At 36.9% G+C, this 22,249-nt stretch overlaps 1 protein-coding gene across 3 annotated transcripts in view; it reads right to left on the bottom strand.

The window, feature by feature from the left end:
- Window positions 1-22,249, bottom strand: part of LOC126198627 (putative helicase MOV-10) — a 380,400-nt gene that overhangs the window by 198,800 nt on the left and 159,351 nt on the right. For all 3 annotated transcript variants that reach the window (XM_049935085.1, XM_049935086.1, XM_049935084.1), the window contains exons 6-8: window positions 17,269-17,384; window positions 10,779-10,900; window positions 2,726-2,863 (exon numbers count right to left, since the gene is read on the bottom strand). In XM_049935085.1, coding sequence (XP_049791042.1) covers window positions 2,726-2,863; window positions 10,779-10,900; window positions 17,269-17,384 — 376 coding nt within the window. The remainder of the gene's footprint in view (window positions 1-2,725; window positions 2,864-10,778; window positions 10,901-17,268; window positions 17,385-22,249) is intronic.

Below are 22,249 nucleotides of genomic sequence, written 5' to 3'. Positions count from 1 at the left end.
AAATGTTGATATTGTTGCTCTGGAATCAAAAATATGACTGTTTTATTGAATGTTTGTAGCAAGTTGTTTAAGTGACTTATTGCAATTCTAATGGTTTCAACTTCACCTTCATAATTTTAGTGGTGTGATCCAAAAGTTTGATAGAGAGGAAAATTTTGTTCTATATTCCTATTCCGACATTTCCTTCTTTTTTCATTAATGAACCATTTGTGTAGATGTGGAGCCACTGATCTTCAAAGTGTCTCACATTTATTGTTTCCAATGCCGCAGCTCTCATAATTAATTTATCTATTCCACTTTTTTATAATTATAAATTGTGTCTAGTTTGTACAGTAATTGAGGAAGCACAACTGGAAAGAGTGATAAAATAAATTCTTCAGCATCAACTTTTGGCAGCCTATATTGTGATCTTATGTATTCTACTTTCTGATGAACCCAATCTGTGTTTTCAACTGTTATTATTAACACACAAATCTTTATATTTCAGCCATTTAATATGATTCGGTACAAAAATCTGAAGCAGTGTTAATATTTGAATACTTATTTCAATATGTTCTAATCCAGTTAGAATTCTCATGGATGCTAACGATGATTTTACTCCATCAGTTATTGTTTTCATGGCTTGGTTCTGGACTAAATTCTTACAACTATTGCAATTTCGCAGTGAATTTAGTTTCCTTTCAGTCTTTTTGTTCATATCAGGAATCCTATGTTGTGTGTATGATGGCAGATGTAAAATTTAACAGATCACGAAAATGGATTGCCTTTGCTACTCAATCAGTATTCTCTGAAGAATCACACTATTTAAAACATGAATGAAATGTGCATCAAATCAGTCAGTCCAGAATCAGGCAGTCTGTGATTCATACCTGTCTCTGTAAGCACTTGTACTGCCTGCATAGTACATATTGCAGCGCAACAAGCTCTCTTGTGTGTAATGACCCATGTGTGTGTTTTTGAGAAACAAACTTCTTCTGATGAGAAATAGTTTAAATAAAAATGTCAAAGTTAACATTCTACTGAAATGCTTCAGTCTTGTACAGCTAAAAACCCAGATAATCCTTGCTATAATCAAGACAGGTTTGAAATTATCCCCTAGACACTGTCACCAAAATGAATGTAAGTACTGATACAACATCTTCTCTTGGGCATTAAACAGTAAATGCAATATTACTGATACTCACTAGAAGTGCATGCATAAAGTATTTGTAGTTTATCCCAGGTGTGGGTTGTTATACTTTCCTGTCAAAATTATATATCTGCTGTTCTTGGTGAAATTAACATACTGAAATGTTGATATATAATACTATGACTGCAGTAAATCAAAAGATTTATGTACTACAGTACAGTACAGTACAATACAGTATGATACAATATGATCATCTGAACTTCTCTGATGATGTGGATACATCAATGGTTGTATACAAAAAGGCAAATGAGCAATATAAACACACTAAACCTTGGATTCACAGTCTAGCACATACACTGACCAGCCAAAATACTATGACCACCTGTCTGTTAATGATATGAACCCATCCAGCTGATAGTAGCATTACCTGTCGAGGAATGACTACTAGTCAGACACATGCTTGGTGGATGTTGTAACAGCGAGCATGCTGTCTGTGTGTAGAATGGGAAAGGCGCACGATCTATCTGAGTTTCACCGATGCCAGACAGTGAAGGCCCATAGGTTCAGCTTGAGCATTTCAGAAACTGCATGACTTGTTGATTGTTTGAGGAGTGCAGCGGTGAGTGTCTTCAACATGTGGTAAATTCAAGATGAAACTATGTCCAGGCATCATGGGGCTGGATGGCCACATCTCGTTGAAGATGTCAGACGTTGCAGGCTGGGCAGTGATCTGTGGTGGAACTAACATCAGACTTTAATGCTGGGCAAAGTACAAGTGTGTCTGAATACACAGTGCTCCAAACACTTCCTAACGATAAGCATCTGCAGCTGATGATCCACGCTTGCACCAATGTTGACATCGGCAAATATGACTGAAATGGGCATGTGACCAATGGCACTGGATGTCAGCGCAATGGCAGAGTGTTGCATGGGCTGATGAATACCGATACCTTCTTCATCATGCCAATGGGACAGTACAAATCTTCCAGGTGACCAGCTTCTTGACACCTGTACTGCAGGATGGAGACAAGCTGGTGGCAGCTCCATTATGCTCTGGAGAAAATTCATGTGGACACACAGCAAGATGGTTAAGGAGTATCGTACACTGGTTGCAGACCATGTGCACACCTTCATGATGGTCATGTTTCCTGACAGCAGTAGCCTTCTTCAACAAGATAATTCACGATGTCACAAGGCCAGGCATGTGATGGAGTGATTTGGGGAACAAAGCAATGAGCTCCAGTTGATGTGCTGGCCCCCCAACTTGCCAGATCTGAACCTGATCAAACAAATCTGGGATATTGTTGAACGTGGAGTAAGAGCCCATCACCTCTCTCCCCGGAATAAACATGAAGTAGGTGACTTTTGTGTGCAGATGTGGTGCCAACTCCCTCCAGTGACTTATCAAGGCCTCACTGCTCCCATGCCACAATGCGTTGCCACTCTTATCCATGCCAAAGGTGGACATACCAGCTTTTAGGTAGGTTGGTTATAATGTTCTGGCTGATCAGTGTACAGTATATATACTAACTTGGGAAAGCCTTCATGGAAAATGCCACTTAAACCTAAGCACATAAACAACAAAAAGAAACTTACAAGATTTTTTTTAGTTTTCCCTTCACATTATTTTCCATTCCTGGGGTCTCTCTAAATCCATTATTAATTATGTATTTCAGATCAGCAGGTATCGGATAAGAATTAAGTGGTCTAACACAAGGAGTCTTTTTTTTGGACCTGAAATAATAAATTTCACATGTGTTGGTTACGTTATAAAGTATCACAAACTAATTTAAAGTCTGTTTGACAGATATTAAATATTTATAATCTAAGTTATATAAATACATCAGAATAATATTTGAGGTACCAATATAATTTAACTGATGTGATAACCGAAAGTTTTCCAAGGAATACAAGCATTTGCATGAAGAAAGACAAACATGCCTATGGAAAGAACATGGGATCACAGCTCAGTGTTAAATTTGCATCTTTGTTGTACTACACAAATATACAAAAAAACATAATCATACATTTATACTTTTTCCTTGCACTGCGATCCAATGGTGCAAGTAGATGATTCTCTTCACTGAAACTGCTCACCACAGTACAAATGCATTGTTCAAGATAAAGTTTTGTAATTAATTTGTTATTAGTTTACAGGTACATGTCAGCATTCCAGGCAGACCTTGAAATCCCAATGCCACAGCAACACAGCACACCAGTAGAAGAGCCAGCTCAATGATAAACTGAAGTATGGTGTGGTAATTTGTTTTGTGCATCAGAAGGGAGCAGTGCCGCAAGAACTCATGTTGACTCGGTGGAAGTGCACGGCAACAGTGCACATTATATGACACATTTATTAGGTCTCACAGACACATCCATGCAGTCAAACACAAATGATGGATAACTAAGCAGCAGAACATTTCTCTGTGGAGAACCAGGATGTTGAGAGAAGTGTAGGCCCCATAGCTCGAAGCTTGGGGAATCACAATCTAGGGGATAATGGAAAAAGTGAAAAACTAAGTCAGTTTTCAACATCCTTCATGATATTTTGACCATGTTGGAGGTCACTGCCCACTGAGATATGGAATTGCTTACACCCACTCAAAAGCCAGCCGAACCGAGGCAGCAGTGGAAATTTAAAAGTTGTGTCAGGTCAATCCGATGTCTTCTTAATGATCTCTTAATACTCATGGACGAGTTCTCGTGACCTCTTCCTCTTTCTTCAGATGAAGAACAGATGACAGTGACGGCTAGATTATTTTAGAGGTGCAACTTTTTCTGAACAGCCAAAATGTAGACTTCTACAATCAAGGCATCTGCCAAACCATCCATCACTGGGGAAAATGTGGTCCATTGAAAGTGAATATGTAGAGAAGGGTTAACATCCTCTATGATTCATGGTCACATCTTCATTTCTTCATGACTACTCCTCATTTTAACAGACCTCTTCCTTAGATTTCCACAGTTCTTTGAGTTGTCCTACTCCTTTGTCCACATGGTGACTTCAGGCACTACAGGAGATTCAAATTTATAGTCCGAGGTCGTTAACAAGTACGAACAGTTTGGTACTTAACTCATATCGATGGCTGCGTTGTTGTCTTTGTGAAGTCTAGAGGTGATTCCACTGCGATGTTCCCGCGGTTTTTCTTTGTGTTTGGATGAGACTAACTGGTTTGTAGGGCGACGTGGTATTTTGATTTTTAGAGAGCAAACGTTACATTAGTTTTGCACATCAGTATTTAATTCATTTATTCACATTTAACACTTCTACAAAAATATCAAATACGACATTGTTTTACACCACATCTGTATCATCACCCTCTCCAGCCCACACTTCCTATAAAAGCCACTCAACCACCTCTGCCAAAGATCGACCTCCTTTCCCCATGACCAAAGATAACTGTCTCTTAGTTGTTAAACTCGCAGTCAAAGGCTATATTTACATAAAACGTTACACGTAAAGAAATTACTGACATACACGATCTTATGTTCTGTTATAATACCCCCCCCCCCACACAAGTCCGTGCATGGCATGCATGGGATTGTGTGTCACTATGGAATAAAATATATCTAATACACACATCATAATAAAATTTCCAGTTCCGAAAGTTAGTAATAAAATTGGTTTCCCAAGTGATCTTAGTTATATATATACACTTTCCATGATATACAATTTGAAAGTTACATTGGCTGTATTGAGCAATAAGTGTAATGAGCTAATAACTAACAATAAAATATGGCACCTTATATTTAATTGATCATGGTAGCTGCAGAGCCGTGTTAAGATGGGTACATAATTATATAGTATATGCATAAACTCAAGTTTACTTCAATACTGACTTAATGCATCTTAGTTAACCTAATTCTTCTGATTGTCAGTGGTTTCTTTAGAATATATTAAGTGAACTGTGGAATGCAGACATCTCTCACAATCTTTTAATATAAGTGCTTCAATCAAATACCTTATGGCATGGCTTGTGCCCAAAACAACCATTAAATCTAAAGAAATCATTATTCTAAAATAAACAGGTTCTTTTAACCACATAAATAAAATAGACATAGTTCAAAATATTGTAATACTTATACACAATGTTAAATGGTTGTCTTTTAGGGAAAATTCAAGTATACGTGATGAATGGAGTCACATGGTGAATCCAGTGCAAATTCAATTATGTGTGATCAGCACTGTATTTCCAGAGTCAGATTGGTTTACATATTTATGATTTAATGTTTCCTTTATAATGAGATAGCTGAGACGTTCCATATGATTGCGACTATAATTGCAGTATCCTCACATTGTACATCTATTTCAGCTTTATAGGTCAAATTATGACAAACTCTACACTTAAATTGTGTAAGATTGTTAGTATTTATACCTTAACTTTACATCATTATTAAGCAGTTTCATTTTTATTTACTCTCCTGTGCTCAAATAGCATATTGCCATGAATAGAAATTATTCCAAATTGTGTAACAGGGTATGGGATAAATTCCTAACAGCTCTTCATTCACTTTAACATAAAATTATCTAAACTATTACAAAATATTCTCCCACAATATTAACTTCAAAATTAGTATCACATAACCTTCAATCCATCACAAGTGTTTCAAAAGTAATACACCAACATCTGTTTCCATAATGCTCTAAACCTCAATACATTCTTAATTTGCATGATTAAATTTCATGACTACCCACTATATTTTTAACACACTATAGCATACCTGGTCTTTCAAAGTACACTCTCATAATCTGACAAGCACCTCCAGTTTGCTTTATCCATTAAATAATGTTCCATCTGACATAGCTTAGAAATGACAAGGTTTTGTCTTCTTACACACAATCACTATTCATATCTTATTACTTTAAAAGTGTCCACATCATTAACTTTGGTTTATGTTAAGAGGCATTACTATGACACTGTAGAATGGTTCGTAGTCAGACACACTGATCTCGTACCAAATTTAATGAATGGGTATACTAGAGAGCAAAGAGAAATTAGTACAGACAATTCACATTAACACAAAATCTACTTCATACTTTTAGCTGACATAGTCCCACACTTTGACATGAAGTTTTCCTTTAATGATAAAACAATAAAGTGATGTAGTTGGGCCAATCAACTAGTTCTTTCTTTACTTATTAATGACTATTTTATGGGTCATGTTTGTAGAGCTTTAACTCTGTAACATTGCGCAGTCCAAATAACTTCTTGGATTTTGGGTAGATTAGCCTATAGGCATTAGGGTGTGGGTTTTCCTTGATTTCAAAGGGGCCTATATAGATGTCAAAAAATTTCTTTATTTCAGAACTCATCAATTTAGATTTTTCCTGTGTTTTTACTAAAACCAGATCTCCTGTCCTGAACTGTACTCCTTTACTTCTTGCATCATGTCTCTGTTTTCTTACCTCTCCTTGTCTTTTCATAGTGTTCCTAACAGCTGTCTCTCTTTCCAGGGGTGTCATAGTTTGACAAGGTGGGAAATCAACATTCTCAGAAATCAAATTTGCAGGTCGTCTATTAAACATTACTTCATAAGGTGAAAAACCAGTGGATGAATGCTGTAGGCTGTTCATTATATCCTCAAAGTCAGTAACATTTTCAATCCAATTAACATGATTTTTACTACAGTATGTTCTGCAGAGCCTTCCAATTTCCCTCATGTACCTTTCTGCTGGGTTACTTTTTAATTTCTTCTGATAGCGTCATGATGACACCACGTGTTTGGACACAGTTTTGATGAACAGTTTAAAACAAAGCAGAATTGTGCTTATCTTTTCACACGACGTCGATCACAGGTCCACCTCTCCGATAAGCAAGCACTTTGTTGGTTCTCACACTACTTTTTCTGGTCCAGGAAACTTGTACAATGTTATTCACGTTTTACTAATTATAAAGTTTGTAATGTTCCGCAAACGAAGCACAATTAGTCCCATCGCGTTTAACTGAAATATCCCGGACGAGCCCCCAAGTTTAACAGACCTCTTCCTTAGATTTCCACAGTTCTTTGAGTTGTCCTACTCCTTTGTCCACATGGTGACTTCAGGCACTACAGGAGATTCAAATTTATAGTCCGAGGTCGTTAACAAGTACGAACAGTTTGGTACTTAACTCATATCGATGGCTGCGTTGTTGTCTTCGTGAAGTCTAGAGGTGATTCCACTGCGATGTTCCCGCGGTTTTTCTTTGTGTTTGGATGAGACTAACTGGTTTGTAGGGCGACGTGGTATTTTGATTTTTAGAGAGCAAACGTTACATTAGTTTTGCACATCAGTATTTAATTCATTTATTCACATTTAACACTTCTACAAAAATATCAAATACGACATTGTTTTACACCACATCTGTATCATCACCCTCTCCAGCCCACACTTCCTATAAAAGCCACTCAACCACCTCTGCCAAAGATCGACCTCCTTTCCCCATGACCAAAGATAACTGTCTCTTAGTTGTTAAACTCGCAGTCAAAGGCTATATTTACATAAAACGTTACACGTAAAGAAATTACTGACATACACGATCTTATGTTCTGTTATATCATGCATAGTGAGTCGTTACCTTTTCTCATTTTGTTTTAAGTCATAGATCCATTGATTGATTTTGAACACTGAAATGTGGTTTGTTTTATTTAAAATGAGGGAGAGGAAAGCAAGAGGAGGAGAAAATATTCTAAGACAAACTGCAGTTCTACATCCAAACAGTTTTGAAGTCCAGTCAAACACATAACATAAAATTTAGAGTCTTCTTTCCCACATATGCTATGAATTTTAACTTTAAAAGATTTTTATGCTGCAACTCGTGTTAAATATAGTCATCAGCTGTTCAGGAAAGCTGATCCGGTTGCTGTAGAGACCTTTGTAAACCTTATAAAGGAACAAGAGTGGCAAGATGTTTATAGCGCTGAGACTGTAAATGATAAATATAATTCTTTTCTAAAGACCTTTCTCATGCTCTTTGAAAGTTGCTTTCCGTTACAACGTTTAAAACAGGGTACTAGCACAAACAGGCAGCCTGGGTGGCTGACTAGAGGGATAAGAATATCTTGTAGAACAAAGTGGCAATTATATCAAAACGTTAGAAACAGTCAAAATCTAAATGCAGCAGCCCATTACAAACAGTATTGTAAGGTGCTTAAAAATGTTATTAGGAAGGCAAAAAGTATGTGGTATGCAGATAGAATAGCTAAGTCTCAGGATAAAATTAAAACCATATGGTCAGTCGTAAAGGAAGTTGCTGGTCTGCAGAGACAGGTCGAGGATATAGAATCAGTGCGTAGTGGGAATGTCCGTGTTACTGGTAAGTCGCATATATGTACAGTATTTAATAATCACTTTCTGAATATAGCAGGTGAACTAAATAGAAACCTAATTCCAACAGGGAATCATATAGCGCTCTTAGAAAAAAGTGTTCCGAGACTGTTACCTGAAATGCTCCTCCATGATACTGACAAGAGGGAGATTGAGTTAATAATTAAATCACTAAAGACCAAGAACTCTCATGGATATGACGGGGTATCTAGCAGAATACTGAAGTATTGTTCTATGTATGTTAGCCCAGTACTTAGCCATATCTGTAACTTTTCCTTTAGGAGTGGTCGGTTTCCTGATCGATTAAAATACTCGGTAGTGAAGCCACTTTATAAAAAGGGAGACATTGATAATGTTGACAATTTTAGACCTATTTCTATGCCATCGGTGTTTGCTAAAGTTATCGAGAAGGTTGTGTATACAAGGTTACTGGAGCATTTAAATTCACATAATTTGCTGTCAAATGTTCAGTTTGGTTTTAGAAATGGTTTAACAACTGAAAATGCTATATTCTCTTTTCTCTGTGAGGTTTTCGACGGATTAAATAAAAGGTTGCGAACGCTAGGTGTTTTCTTTGATTTAACGAAGGCTTTTGACTGTGTTGACCACAAAATATTACTGCAGAAGTTGGACCATTATGGAGTAAGGGGAGTAGCTTACAATTGGTTCGCCTCTTACTTTAAGAACAGAAAGCAGAGGGTAATTCTCCGCAATATTGAGAGTGGTAGTGATGTTCAGTCCCAATGGGGCACTGTTAAGTGGGGCGTTCCCCAAGGGTCGGTGCTGGGGCCACTGCTGTTTCTTATTTATATAAATGATATGCCTTCTAGTATTACAGGTGATTCAAAAATATTTCTGTTTGCTGATGACACCAGCTTGATAGTGAAGGATCTTGTGTGTAATATTGAAACAGTAACAAATAATTTAGTTCATGAAATAAGTTCGTGGCTTGTGGAAAATAATTTGATGCTAAATCACAGTAAGACTCAGTTTTTACAGTTTCTAACTCACAATTCAACAAGAACTGACATTTTAATCAGACAGAATGGGCATGTTATAAGCGAGACGAAACAGTTCAAGTTCCTAGGCGTACGGATAGATAGTAAGCTGTTGTGGAAAGCCCATGTTCAGGATCTTGTTCAGAAACTAAATGCTGCTTTATTTACCATTAGAACAGTATCTGAAATAAGTGACACTTCAACACGAAAAGTAGTCTACTTCGCATATTTTCATACGCTTATGTCGTATGGTATTATTTTTTGGGGTAATTCTTCTGATTCAAAAAGGGTATTTTTGGCTCAAAAACGGGCTGTTCGAGCTATATGTGGTGTAAGTTCGAGAACCTCTTGTCGACCCCTATTCAAAAATCTGGGAATTCTGACATTGCCCTCACAGTATATATTTTCTTTAATGTCGTTTGTTGTTAGCAATATTAGCCTATTCCCAAGAGTTAGCAGCTTTCACTCAGGTAATACTAGGCAGAAATCAAATCTGCATGTAGAATGCAGTTCCTTGACTCTTGTGCAGAAAGGAGTGCAGTATTCTGCTGCATCCATTTTCAATAAGCTACCACAAGAACTCAAAAATCTTAGCAGTAGCCCAAACTCTTTTAAGTCTAAACTGAAGAGTTTCCTCATGGCTCACTCCTTCTATTCTGTCGAGGAGCTCCTGGAAGAGCTAAAAAATTAAGCAAATTCCAGTGTTACATTGTTGATTGTCTTCATTTAAACTTATGACTTGTCACCTGAATATGTTTTTTTTTTCTATATTTCATTTTATCTGTTTCTAATATCGTGTTATAATTTCGTGTATTGACTCGTTCCATGACCATGGAGATTTCTCCTTAATTTGGTCCCACGGAACAATAAATAAATAAATAAATAAATAAATAAAATTATCTTTCACGTAATAGAAAAACAATATCACAAACTATTAACAAATGTATGAGTATGATTTAAAACTTTCATCTGATTCAAAATATTTACATAAATGAAAACGTGTTGCACAAGAAATTTTTATAATTTTTGAGCTTATGTGCCAAGAAAAAGGAAAATCAGAGAAGAATAGTAAAACATTTTTAATGGAAACATCCACCATAAGCTATTCTGAACACTAGGTTTGCTGCAGAAACACCAACCCTTTTATTTTTGACAGTTAATTGTAATTAATATTGTATATAAGGACTGATTTTGGTTTCACAGATCAGACTGAATAATATGACAGTACACCTACAGTTACAAAATTCTCATAAATGCACCAACATTTGATTCCTCATCTGCATGTTAAATATACCTGAAGCGGATTACTGTTTAATTTTAAAGTTTCAATCATCTCTGCACTTACATAGGTGGTGGAACTCCACTCACTGTAGGATATTCTGCTGTCTCCAATATGATAGGAATTATTCTTTTGTAAGGTGCTGTTGGACCCAAATCATCAACTTCTTCACTTTGAACTCTGAATACCTATTACAATTACAAGATTGTTAAAGTTGTTGGCATAACAACTACAAATGTTAACAGGTTAATAGCTACTGTTGCTTAAATTAATGGAGCAACAGAGTAATTACCAGTAAAAAATGTGAGTGAATGTGAAGGTTTGTCATACATATCCAAACAGTTACTTTTTTTTTAAGGGCCTTAGAAGTCACATTTCACTGTAGAGTGATAGTAAGTAGAACATGCACATCTTTCCCTCCCTCATTCACCATCACCGGAGCCTCGATTTATGGTAGGCTGCAGTTGCACCTTATGTCAGTTAAGCTAATGAGTATGGGGCGGAGGGGGGGGCGACAACTTTGTATCTTTACTCTGTCTATGAATAACACTAAACTACAATGTACATAATAATATTAATGATTTAAAGAGAATCAACTCACTGAATAGTTGATGGGCTGAATTGTTGATAGGCGAATAAACAAGACTGAAAATGTTTCTAGCTTTTTAATAAATCCTCCTATAGAGCCATAGAAGCACATTCACACCGAAACACACATACACACATATAACTAAAGCCTACAGCTATCAGTCTTGTTTATGTTCCTGTCAATGACTGAGCACCTCAAACTATTCACTGAGTTTGACCATTACTCTTTACGGCCCATTCTTACAATGTCCAGCAAAGTAAGAGTAAGAATTAACCTCCAGTAAACTTTATGGTCAGAGTAAACATACAGTAGATTCACTTTGGTTTTAACATCCGAAGGTTAAGTTTTACTGGCAGTTAATAAATCTGTACAATATTTGGAACAGTTGGTACACATGTTTATGGCATATGTATTATTGTCTATTACTTGTTTAAATTTTCTTAACAGAAGGGTTTATAAACCAGCCATAAAATGTGACAAGAATACAGAAAAGCTACGGGGCTTTGTGGGTGCTTGGGCTGTAGAACTGGATAATCCATATGATAGAGATGCAGTAGGTAAGTTTATTGTCACAGTTTAATTCTCTTTAGTAAGTATTTTATATTTTTGTCCTCAACTGCCACTTTGAAGAACTAAAACCTTACACCATTGTCATTTAAAGATTCATGTAAATTGTTACTTGATTTCGATTTAAATCTCAGATACAGAGAAAGCAGCAAGCAGTGGGTCTGTAAAAACCGGCTGCCTCACTAATGTCATTAATGATCCCACAACTGAAACTATTATTATTAAAATGACTGAGGAATGTAGTGAAGAACACTTATAATCACTTGAGTCACCTGCACACTTCAGATCAGTTACAAGACCTCGAATTAACAGCTGGGAGTAGGGCTTAAAAAAAGGAAGTTGAGAGTATTACTTAAGACAGTCTGCACAGCAGATGTGTGTTTTATACAGAAGAAGAAGAAGACAATAAAGACAGGCATGAATGGGAAAGATAAAGATGTGAGTGGGAAAGAGAAAGCCACGAGTGGGGATGGTTAGAATATGAACAGAAAATGGGCTAACAAACATGAAAAAAAAAAAAAAAAAAAAAAAGACGAAGATTTGTAAATGAATAATATATTGTACATCGTAATACCATATCATTGCATTTAATTTTTTAATATATTGTAAGTACTGTTGGGAAACACATTTTCCATTGTAGCAAGATATTATTTCACTGTTGTGTGAAACAGTCTGTTCTCACTGTAGGTTGCTGAATGCGCTCTACAATGTCTGAGGCATGAACTTCTAAGTTGGTATTTGGCTCTAGAGGAGGCTCATTTCCTTCTTGTTTCTGAACTATACTGTGTAGTACAGAACAAGCAACAATAACTTTCAAGCCTACTGATAACACTGGAAATCTTCGCTTTTGGTATGAATGTGTGATTCATTACAGAGCCTCTCTGCTTTGTTACTGGGTATGGAAAGTTATATCAGTAAATAGGTTTCCCAGGGATATGCACTGCCACTAATATCTATGAGCCTTTATGGTTTCTTCTTTCTAAGCATCCCTTTACCTTCTATTCACGAAAATGTTACTATTATGTATTCACCCAGGTCATCATGCTAATATGCCAGTAGTAAACAACTCTGCATTACCAGTACTTGTACATTTATGAAAAAATAACCTTTTCCATTCCTACATATTCCAGCATGGTCACCTTGACATGATTGAATTCTAAAACAGGTGCAGTCTAATGTACCCAAAATTTTGAGTATGAAAGATATGTAACTTAGTATTTTCAATTGTGTCTTCAGTTTCTGAAAGTTTTATGCACTCTTTTGCCAGCTCTCAATAGCATCACTTACAGTTTTTACTATGAGAAGCAGCTGCTGTGCTAACACCTCGGAAATCACCAAATGCAATTAGCATGCATCCTAGAGTGTGAAATTGGAAGGTTAAAAGTAATTGGTTGATCAGTGATACAGCATTATTCCTCAAATGGAATGGAATGCACAGTCTTAAATGTATCATGTATTCATTAACATTTTGAAGAAACATTATAGAAGAGCCAAAAAGAATAATGCAGAACTTATTACACTGTTGTAGCAAGAGGAGAGGTGATACTCGTATGTGGTGTGTCCCAGATGGTGGATAGGAGGGTTCTAACCAGCTTACTGGTGGACTTGAGTGAAATGAAATAGCTCTCATGGACCAAACACTCCCTCTGCAGTTAATAATTGTAGTGGTAAATCAGAGCTTGCTCCAGCTAAGGTTAATTACTTTTGAAAGTCAAATATGGAAAGACCCATTGGGGAAAAAATAGCTCCATTTTGTCCAAAAGAGGCAGGAAAAGGCTACATCGTATTTAATGGGTAGACAACTAGAATACAGCAGTGAATTGGAGCATTTGCGATCACCTAAATGCATAAGGACACACAAAAAGAAGATTCACCATAAGCAAATAAATTATATACCAACGCACAACATAAATTCACTACTTAAGACCAGAAACTCAAGAACTTCACAGATGAATTAAATAAGCAAAAAATGTTAATAGTAGTGCTCCAACATATGAGAAATGCAATAGAGAATCTAGTCAAATCACAAGGATGTAGAATTTATAACGGGAAACCACGAAGCAATGTCCGCAATTTGGAATAGGACTTATAGCGAACATAAAAATAATAGATTCAGTAACTCATTTTCAAGCAATATTGCCACGAATTGTAACTCTGACTTTTAAAACAACGAATAAAAACTACATAACTGTAAATGCTTAGGCATCCACAAATGAAAAAAAAAAATCTAATGAAAACAGAGGAAGAGGTAGATAAATTTTGGGACCTTTTCCAACAAACTGCAAGCAGAATAAATAAAAGGAATGTAAAAACCTTATTGGGAGATTTCAACGCCCAGCTGGGAAAAGAAAGAAAATATGAAGGTATTAATTGGAAAATGGAGTCCAAATAGCTTTACAAACAAGAATGGTCAAAGGCTTGTAGAACTCTGCAGAGAACACAACCTTACATCTAAATCAACATACTTCAAGAGGAAGCTGATTAAGACAAACTGGTACCAAATCTCAAGAAAAATCTCAAGAGACAAGCCAAGAATCCAGCTCCCTTGAATCCACGAAGAAAATGTGCATGGTGGACTCCAGAATGTGACAAAATTTCATGAAGAAAAAAAAAAAACTAAGCACAGTTAATTTTTCAAACAAACAAAACAGAAGAAAATTCCAGCAACATCAAAAACAAAAGGAAAAAATTCACACAAACATTACGAGAACTTGGAGAGGATTCCATAAAGACATAATAAACTCTATAAAAGATAATTACTTCAAAACCAATTCCAGAACTACTACAAAACCTTTGGGCAACAACTACAACAACTTGAGCCCCCGACACTAACAATGAGAGATGAAGATGGAAAAAGGGCACACAGCAACAAAGAAAATGTAAAAATCATGGCAAAACCATCTAATAAACTTTTGAATTGTGAAGAACCCAAAAGAACTCTTCCAAATCGATGCAAATGTCCCAATTAACACTGAAGCTAACAAATTAGACCCCACAACTTACCAAGAAGTAGAAAGACACCTCAAAGGACAAAAATATTATAAGGAATGTGGAGACGATCAGATTTTTGTTGCAATGTGGAAATATTTGAGTGACACAGTCGAGACCTCCTTACACATGATGCTACCAAAAATTTGGGTAACAGAACAGTAACTTGAACAATGGACTACGGCCACATCCAGCCACTACACAAAAAGGGGGATAACAGCAATCCAGAGGAATCTCTCTCCTACACTGCACATATAAGATTTTATCCAACATGCTATATGGAAGAATCAAGGAACAATTATAACAGGAGCTAGGGGAATATCAGGGAGGTTTCAGACCATGGAGAAGCTGTGCAGAGCAAATCATTAGTTTAAAATTGATTATGGCATACTACACAAAACAGAGTAAACCTCTAGCAATAACATTTGTAGATTTTAAGAAGGCATATGACTGCCTCCATAGACCTTCAGTGCTAAAATTTTTATGGAATCTGGGACTCCACCCAAAGCTAATTAGTGCTCTGGAGTACATAACAAGAGAATGATACACGAAGTCAATTACTCCTGACGATGACAATGGAGGTAATCATTGAAAGCTTGAGATTTTATCCCAAACTGACGCGGCAAGAAAGCCAAGAATGTTTTACATATAAGTGCCGTAGTGAAAGAATTTATTCCCAAATAAATAGATTGGTGATTTGAGGGGGAGGGGTGTTATGAAAACAGACTACACCAGACATATCTAACAAAATAACACCAAAGACTGCACCCAACAGATTCAATCTTCCTTGTCAAGTAAAGAAGATCACAAATGGGATCTGCCCTGGATATAGAAGGTATGCGGATATGCACCAAAAATGGGGCAAGTTGCCTTCAGCAGAATGTGATTGTTTTAACCATATTATGGAACATTACTATATTACATCATATTCACAAGTCATTGCTAATTTTTTCAGTGCCCCACCTGACTCAATGAATATATCATGGAAATGTATTTGGCAGTATGATGAAAATACATGAGACAATTATTCAAATATTTAATTAGAGCTAACTATTGAGCTATGGTGTTTTTGTGTGTGGTTTTTTATGTTAGTGATTTGACACTATTAATACTATAATGAAAATTCATATTATGTAAATAAATTTCCAATTATCTACATTTGTGGACTGAATACTTCTGCTAGCATTATTACAGGTTAAAATTCTCAATATAAACAGCTCTGCAATATCACTGCATTAACTATAGCCTCTTGGCTATAATTATCACTGTACTTACATAAACATCAAGCAAACACACACTACTTAGCATAATTGCTAAATCAGAAGCTTTCTCAAATTATTGACTTCTCAGTCATATTATTTTCACTTTCAATCATTTCACACACAAGCAGATTATAGCCTTCAGGTTTATGATGGTTAAAAAATGTTAACACAACCTACACAAGCAGTTTCTGACAGTCACTTCTTGATGTTTATTTATACCTCGACTCATTCCACATTGGTGATACCTCTCCTACATGAGAGGGTACACATTTTGCAATATATGAACAAATTAATAAACAATGTTTACACTGAACAACTAAAGTTTGATTTGATAGTGGACTAAAAGCAAAATTTGATTTTAGATTTTCTTCCTTACTGTCATCATGCCTGCAAGGTTGAATTCAGCCCCCCCCCCCCCCCTCCTCCTCCTCACAATCATGACCTGTGACAATGGTATAGTTCTAATACATACACAAGGACAAATAAAAAAAAAGAGTAATGCAAATACTCTGCTACTGTTTAGTACAGTAGATAACAATACATAAGTGTGCAACTGCTGCTTTCAAATGTTGCCTGGCACGATCACATCAACATTGCAATGGTATGTGGTATTCTCTAAAGTAACATGGTATTTTTGTTACTCTATTTTCAAGTCTTTATCTGTAACTGCACACCGCTCTACTATTGTCAAACCTCAACCATAAGAGAAAAGAGCAAAATGGCAGGTTAAAAAAAAAAAAAAAAAGTGAGTACCATTAGTTAATTCAAATGCTTCCTTTTCACTCACAGCGTGAACATATGACACTGTCTGTACTAAAGTATATTTACTGCCTGTACAATGTAGCCACAAAGATTATTAACAAACCAAACAAGTTACTCTGTAACAAGCCACAGAAAACTAATAGCTCCACATATCTGAACACTCAGGAAACAACCCTCACCAGTGTCAAAAATTTATGAGTATAGTTGAGATTTGTAGTGAACAAAAGCATAGAATACAATGACAAAACAAACATTAATGTAATTCATGTTACTCTTACAGGTTCCCTAGTTATACTAGAAAATGACATGTATCCTCTTGTTTAAGGATTATCTGAGAAATTTTAGCACATGGAATTTCAAATATTTGACATTCAACACTTTGACTCACCATTTCATGCAGCACAAGTAGGTTCTTATTATCCTTGGTTATATGAAAAACTAAAGGATAAATTACTGCTGCAATTTCAGAGAACTTAGCTTCTACAGTGAACTGTATGGTTTTTCCTGTAACAGTAATTTTAACAATAGTAAACAAATAAAAACTCATAAATCATGAATGCTGCATGAATCAGTGACTAAACTTGTTAGCAAACAAATAATTGAAGAACTTTGTCTCCAAAAATGACATCACTTGTCAATACTTCTATTCTTTACAAATATTTCAACAGGACTATGCAATAATTCCTAGTATCGGACCCACATTATGGACTCAATGGCTCATAGTAAGATGTTTATCAGTTGGTTGCAGGTGCAGGGTAGTCCATGCAGCATATGTAAACACAGCAGTTCTTGTTATTCCACTGAACGAATTGATGGATAAATTTATTTTACTATGCACACATCTGAAAGGTCACTAGGTGCAGTGGGAAGTGATGCATCTGCCACAGCCAGTTGTCATGGGTGAAAAACAGTGGCAGATTCAAGAACTGTCAGACTGTCTGGTGTCACTTGTCTCAGCTTGATGTATTCTACATCCTCTCCAGCAGAAAATAATTGACTATTTTCTGGACACTGATTTGGACTTTGTTACACCTCCCATCGAAGCTTGGCCTGCGCACAGACACACCATTTTCTTAATGCAACAAGTCTCAGCATGTTGTGCCCAAAATGAGTGCACTGATGTGGTGTCTGTGGGGGGAGGGGAGGGGGGGGGGCGGCACGCACCGAGAGATGATTCGTATCAGTGTGCTTCCCAGCCCAACAAAGTTAAATCTCCAGATTAGTTTAATTGCCAGGAGATACCCACCTCTAGAAGTCTTTATTTCTGTGTGGTTCAAGAAGAGTCGGGATCTATTATTTTCCATGATTTATTTGTACTTAATTGGTGTTCAATAAAACCAGTATTGTTGAAGAAGCAGAGCTCAAACACTTCATAAATATTGACATGTATTAGGTTAACATTTATTTTTTCATTTTACTAATTTTTTTTATAATTTTCTTTATTTTATGACGGAAGTATCTTCTTTACACTGTATCACTGTACTGGTCACTGGTGTGATAGTACTGATTTGTGCATGTCACTTGACTGACTATGAAACTCTTTCCATCGCATCCTCTGGTCCCTGGTCCCCTCCACTTAACATTCTTACTCAATTAATAAATTGCACCTTGCAGCATTTAATATGAATAAGTCACAACATTTTAACATTATTTGTAATAACATCATTGGTATTATTTAAGGTGTTACACCACGTTTTTTTTTTTTTTCTTTTTTTTTTTTTTTTTTTTTTTTTTTTTTTAAATATTGTTGTGCATCAGTATTCTTTTTCCCAATATAGATCTGAAGGCATCTGCAGTCAGATTGAAACCAGTCATCATTAATAAAAGAACAGTTATGTGCATAGTGGCTTTCACTCATTAAATCAACAGAGATTACCGTTTCCTGAGACATACCATCAATAACAAAGTTACGGTATCTGTTCAAGTTCGTTGGTTTTCTAGGGTGTAGAGAGGGGTTCTGTATTTTAGAGGTAAGGTTTCAACAAGCTCCCATGTGACATAAAGCAACCAATTTGAATGGCTGTAGTTCAGAAGAAAATTACAAAGTTTTCTGTTTGTTGCCCAATTATGTAAACCCAATGTTAAAAACCTCTGTGAGTAGATTGACAAGTAACAATGTCAAAAATAAACAGAATTCCGTTATATGTGTTCAGCTGCTACAATCCTTCGTAAGCTACAAGTGGACTTAAAACCGTAGTTCACAGGACCCATGTAGCATCTGACACTGACAACTCACAGGACAAACCACTAAACCTTGCGCAAATATACAGGGTTATTACAAATGATTGAAGCGATTTCACAGCTCAACAATAACTTTATTATTTGAGATATTTTCACAATGCTTTGCACACACATACAAAAACTCAAAAAGTTTTTTTAGGCATTCACAAATGTTCGATATGTGCCCTTTTAGTGATTCGGCAGACATCAAGCCGATAATCAAGTTCCTCCCACACTCGGTGCAGTATGTCCCCATCAAGGAGTTCGAAAGCATCGTTGATGCGAGCTCGCAGTTCTGGCACGTTTCTTGGTAGAGGAGGTTTAAACACTGAATCTTTCACATAACCCCACAGAAAGAAATCGCATGGGGTTAAGTCGGGAGAGCGTGGAGGCCATGACATGAATTGCTGATCATGATCTCCACCACGACCGATCCATCGGTTTTCCAATCTCCTGTTTAAGAAATGCCGAACATCATGATGGAAGTGCAGTGGAGCACCATCCTGTTGAAAGATGAAGTCGGCACTGTCGGTCTCCAGTTGTGGCATGAGCCAATTTTCCAGCATGTCCAGATACACGTGTCATGTAACGTTTTTTTCGCAGAAGAAAAAGGGGCCGTAAACTTTAAACCGTGAGATTGCACAAAACACGTTAACTTTTGATGAATTGCGAATTTTCTGCACGAATGCGTGAGGATTCTCTACCGCCCAGATTCGCACATTGTGTCTGTTCACTTCACCATTAAGAAAAAATGTTGCTTCATCACTGAAAACAAGTTTCGCACTGAACGCATCCTCTTCCATGAGCTGTTGCAACCTCGCCGAAAATTCAAAGCGTTTGACTTTGTCATCAGGTGTTAGGGCTTGTTGCAATTACAAACAGTAAGGCTTCTGCTTTAGCCTTTTCCGTAATATTTTCCAAACCGTCGGCTGTGGTACGTTTAGCTCCCTGCTTGCTTTATTCGTCGACTTCCGCGGGCTATGCGTGAAACTTGCCTGCACGCGTTCAACCGTTTCTTCGCTCTCTGCAGGCCGACCCGTTGATTTCCCCTTACAGAGGCATCCAGAAGCTTTAAACTGCACATACCATCGCCAAATGGAGTTAGCAGTTGGTGGATCTTTGTTGAACTTTGTCCTGAAGTGTTGTTGCACTGTTATGACTGACTGATGTGAGTGCATTTCAAGCACGACATACGCTTTCTCGGCTCCTGTCGCCATTTTGTCTCACTGTGCTCTCGAGCACTCTGGCAGCAGAAACCTGAAGTGCGGCTTCAGCCGAACAAAACTTTATTAGTTTTTCTACGTATCTGTAGTTTGTCGTGACCATATGTCAATGAATGGAGCTACAGTGAATTTATGAAATCGCTTCAATCATTTGTAATAGCCCTGTACAAGAAAAATGTAAAAGGATATCATAATTAATGGCATCCATGCATAAAGTTGAATGAAGATGATATTAAAAGTAAATAAGTCTCAGTAAACACAGCTCCACAAACGAACAATTTGCGAGATAATTGTGACTTTTTGGTTAGCAGCCACAAGTGACGTGATACTGTTTAAACACTAAATGCCAATCCATGGCATTATCTTTGTTTACGTTTTCAAGAGATGGAGTTGTAAACAGAGCAGATAAAACAGTACATTACACAGTTTTTTGCAGAGTGTCAATTGTGCTTGTTGTGAGTGTTGGAGGTAACATGGAACATTACAGTAACAAGGAGTATGCAGATATGCATTTCATGTATGGTAGGGCTAACAGTAATGTGTGGTAGGCTGCACACTTGCACCAAAAAGTATACCCTGCTCGAAGGCACCCAGAGAGCCAAACGTTTAGACGGGTGCATCGACGTTTCTGAGAAACTGGGAGCTTCACACATGCTGTGGGAGTGGATAGGCCCGCTTGAATTATACCTGGGCTTGAAAGTGTGGTGCTGGAAACAGTCAGACACTGTCCAGGAACCTCAACAAGAAGACTTGCCATACAAATTCCTGGAATGCACCACAGTAATGCTTGGAGAATAATGCATCACACTGCAACATATTCGTAGCAAGTCCAACGAGTTCACTGTCTTAGTGAGGTGGACTTTGGGCCTAGACTAATGTCCTGTCAGTGGATGCAACAAAAAGCTGTTGGTAACCCTCCTTTGGACAATAACATTTTATTTACAGGTGAAATAGAGCTCACTCATGATGGTGTATTTAATTATCAGAATTCTCATGTTTGGAGTTATCTAGGCTCCAACCCACATGTTACACACGAGTCTCCATATCAGGAATATTTCTCATTGTATGTGTGGTTAAAGGTACTTGGTAATTGACTTACTGCACCATAAATGTTACCAAACAAACTCAATGGATGGTATTACCTTCCATTTCTGCATCATCATATTGCAGGATTGCTTGAGGATGGTCTCTTAGAGCAACACCAGAGGATATGATACATGCATGATGGAGCACTGGTACATTTCACTGCTATAGTGAAGCAACATCTGACATGCTGATGTTGTCAGAGAGAGACTAGGTGAGGAGAACCTGTACAGTGGCCTCTGAGATAGCCTGATATGAACCCCATGGATATCTGTGTTTGGGACCATCTTAAAGATGTAGCATACACCACTCCAGTTAACACAGTTGAAGAATTGGAGCACAAACTTGTTAATGCTTGTCAAGAATTTTGAAATGATCCAGGTATATCTGAAAGGATTCAGAACTCACTGCGGCAATGGGTACAATGACAACACTTTGAACAGCTCCTGGAAGAGTCATATAACTGTTGTCATACTAACTGAGAACATCTCCATTTCTACCAAATTATGTCTAATCACTTTTCTTGATGTTATAATGTAATGTTATCCTTTCTTAACCGAAATGTTATTTAGAATGAAACAAATCAGTGGTGGCTGGTAGCCACAAAGTCGGAATTACCTCGCAAACAGTTCATTTGTGGACCTACACCTACTGACACTTTTTTCTTTCTACAGTTGTGTAATTTCAACTGTATGTGTTTCTGCCATTAATTATGATACACCTTGCATATGCACTATTTCAGAAAAAGAGAGCTCTGAAAGCCAAAACACCTCACCAATCAAATGAAGAGGAATGCAAAAGATGTAAAATCTACAGCCTTGATTCTGTACAAAAGAAATATTT

This window comes from Schistocerca nitens, chromosome 8 (assembly GCF_023898315.1).
Source record: "Schistocerca nitens isolate TAMUIC-IGC-003100 chromosome 8, iqSchNite1.1, whole genome shotgun sequence".
NCBI classification, from domain to species: Eukaryota; Metazoa; Arthropoda; class Insecta; order Orthoptera; family Acrididae; genus Schistocerca; species Schistocerca nitens.
Note: the sequence above shows the minus strand (reverse complement) of the source record. Positions and strands in the feature narration are given on the sequence as shown.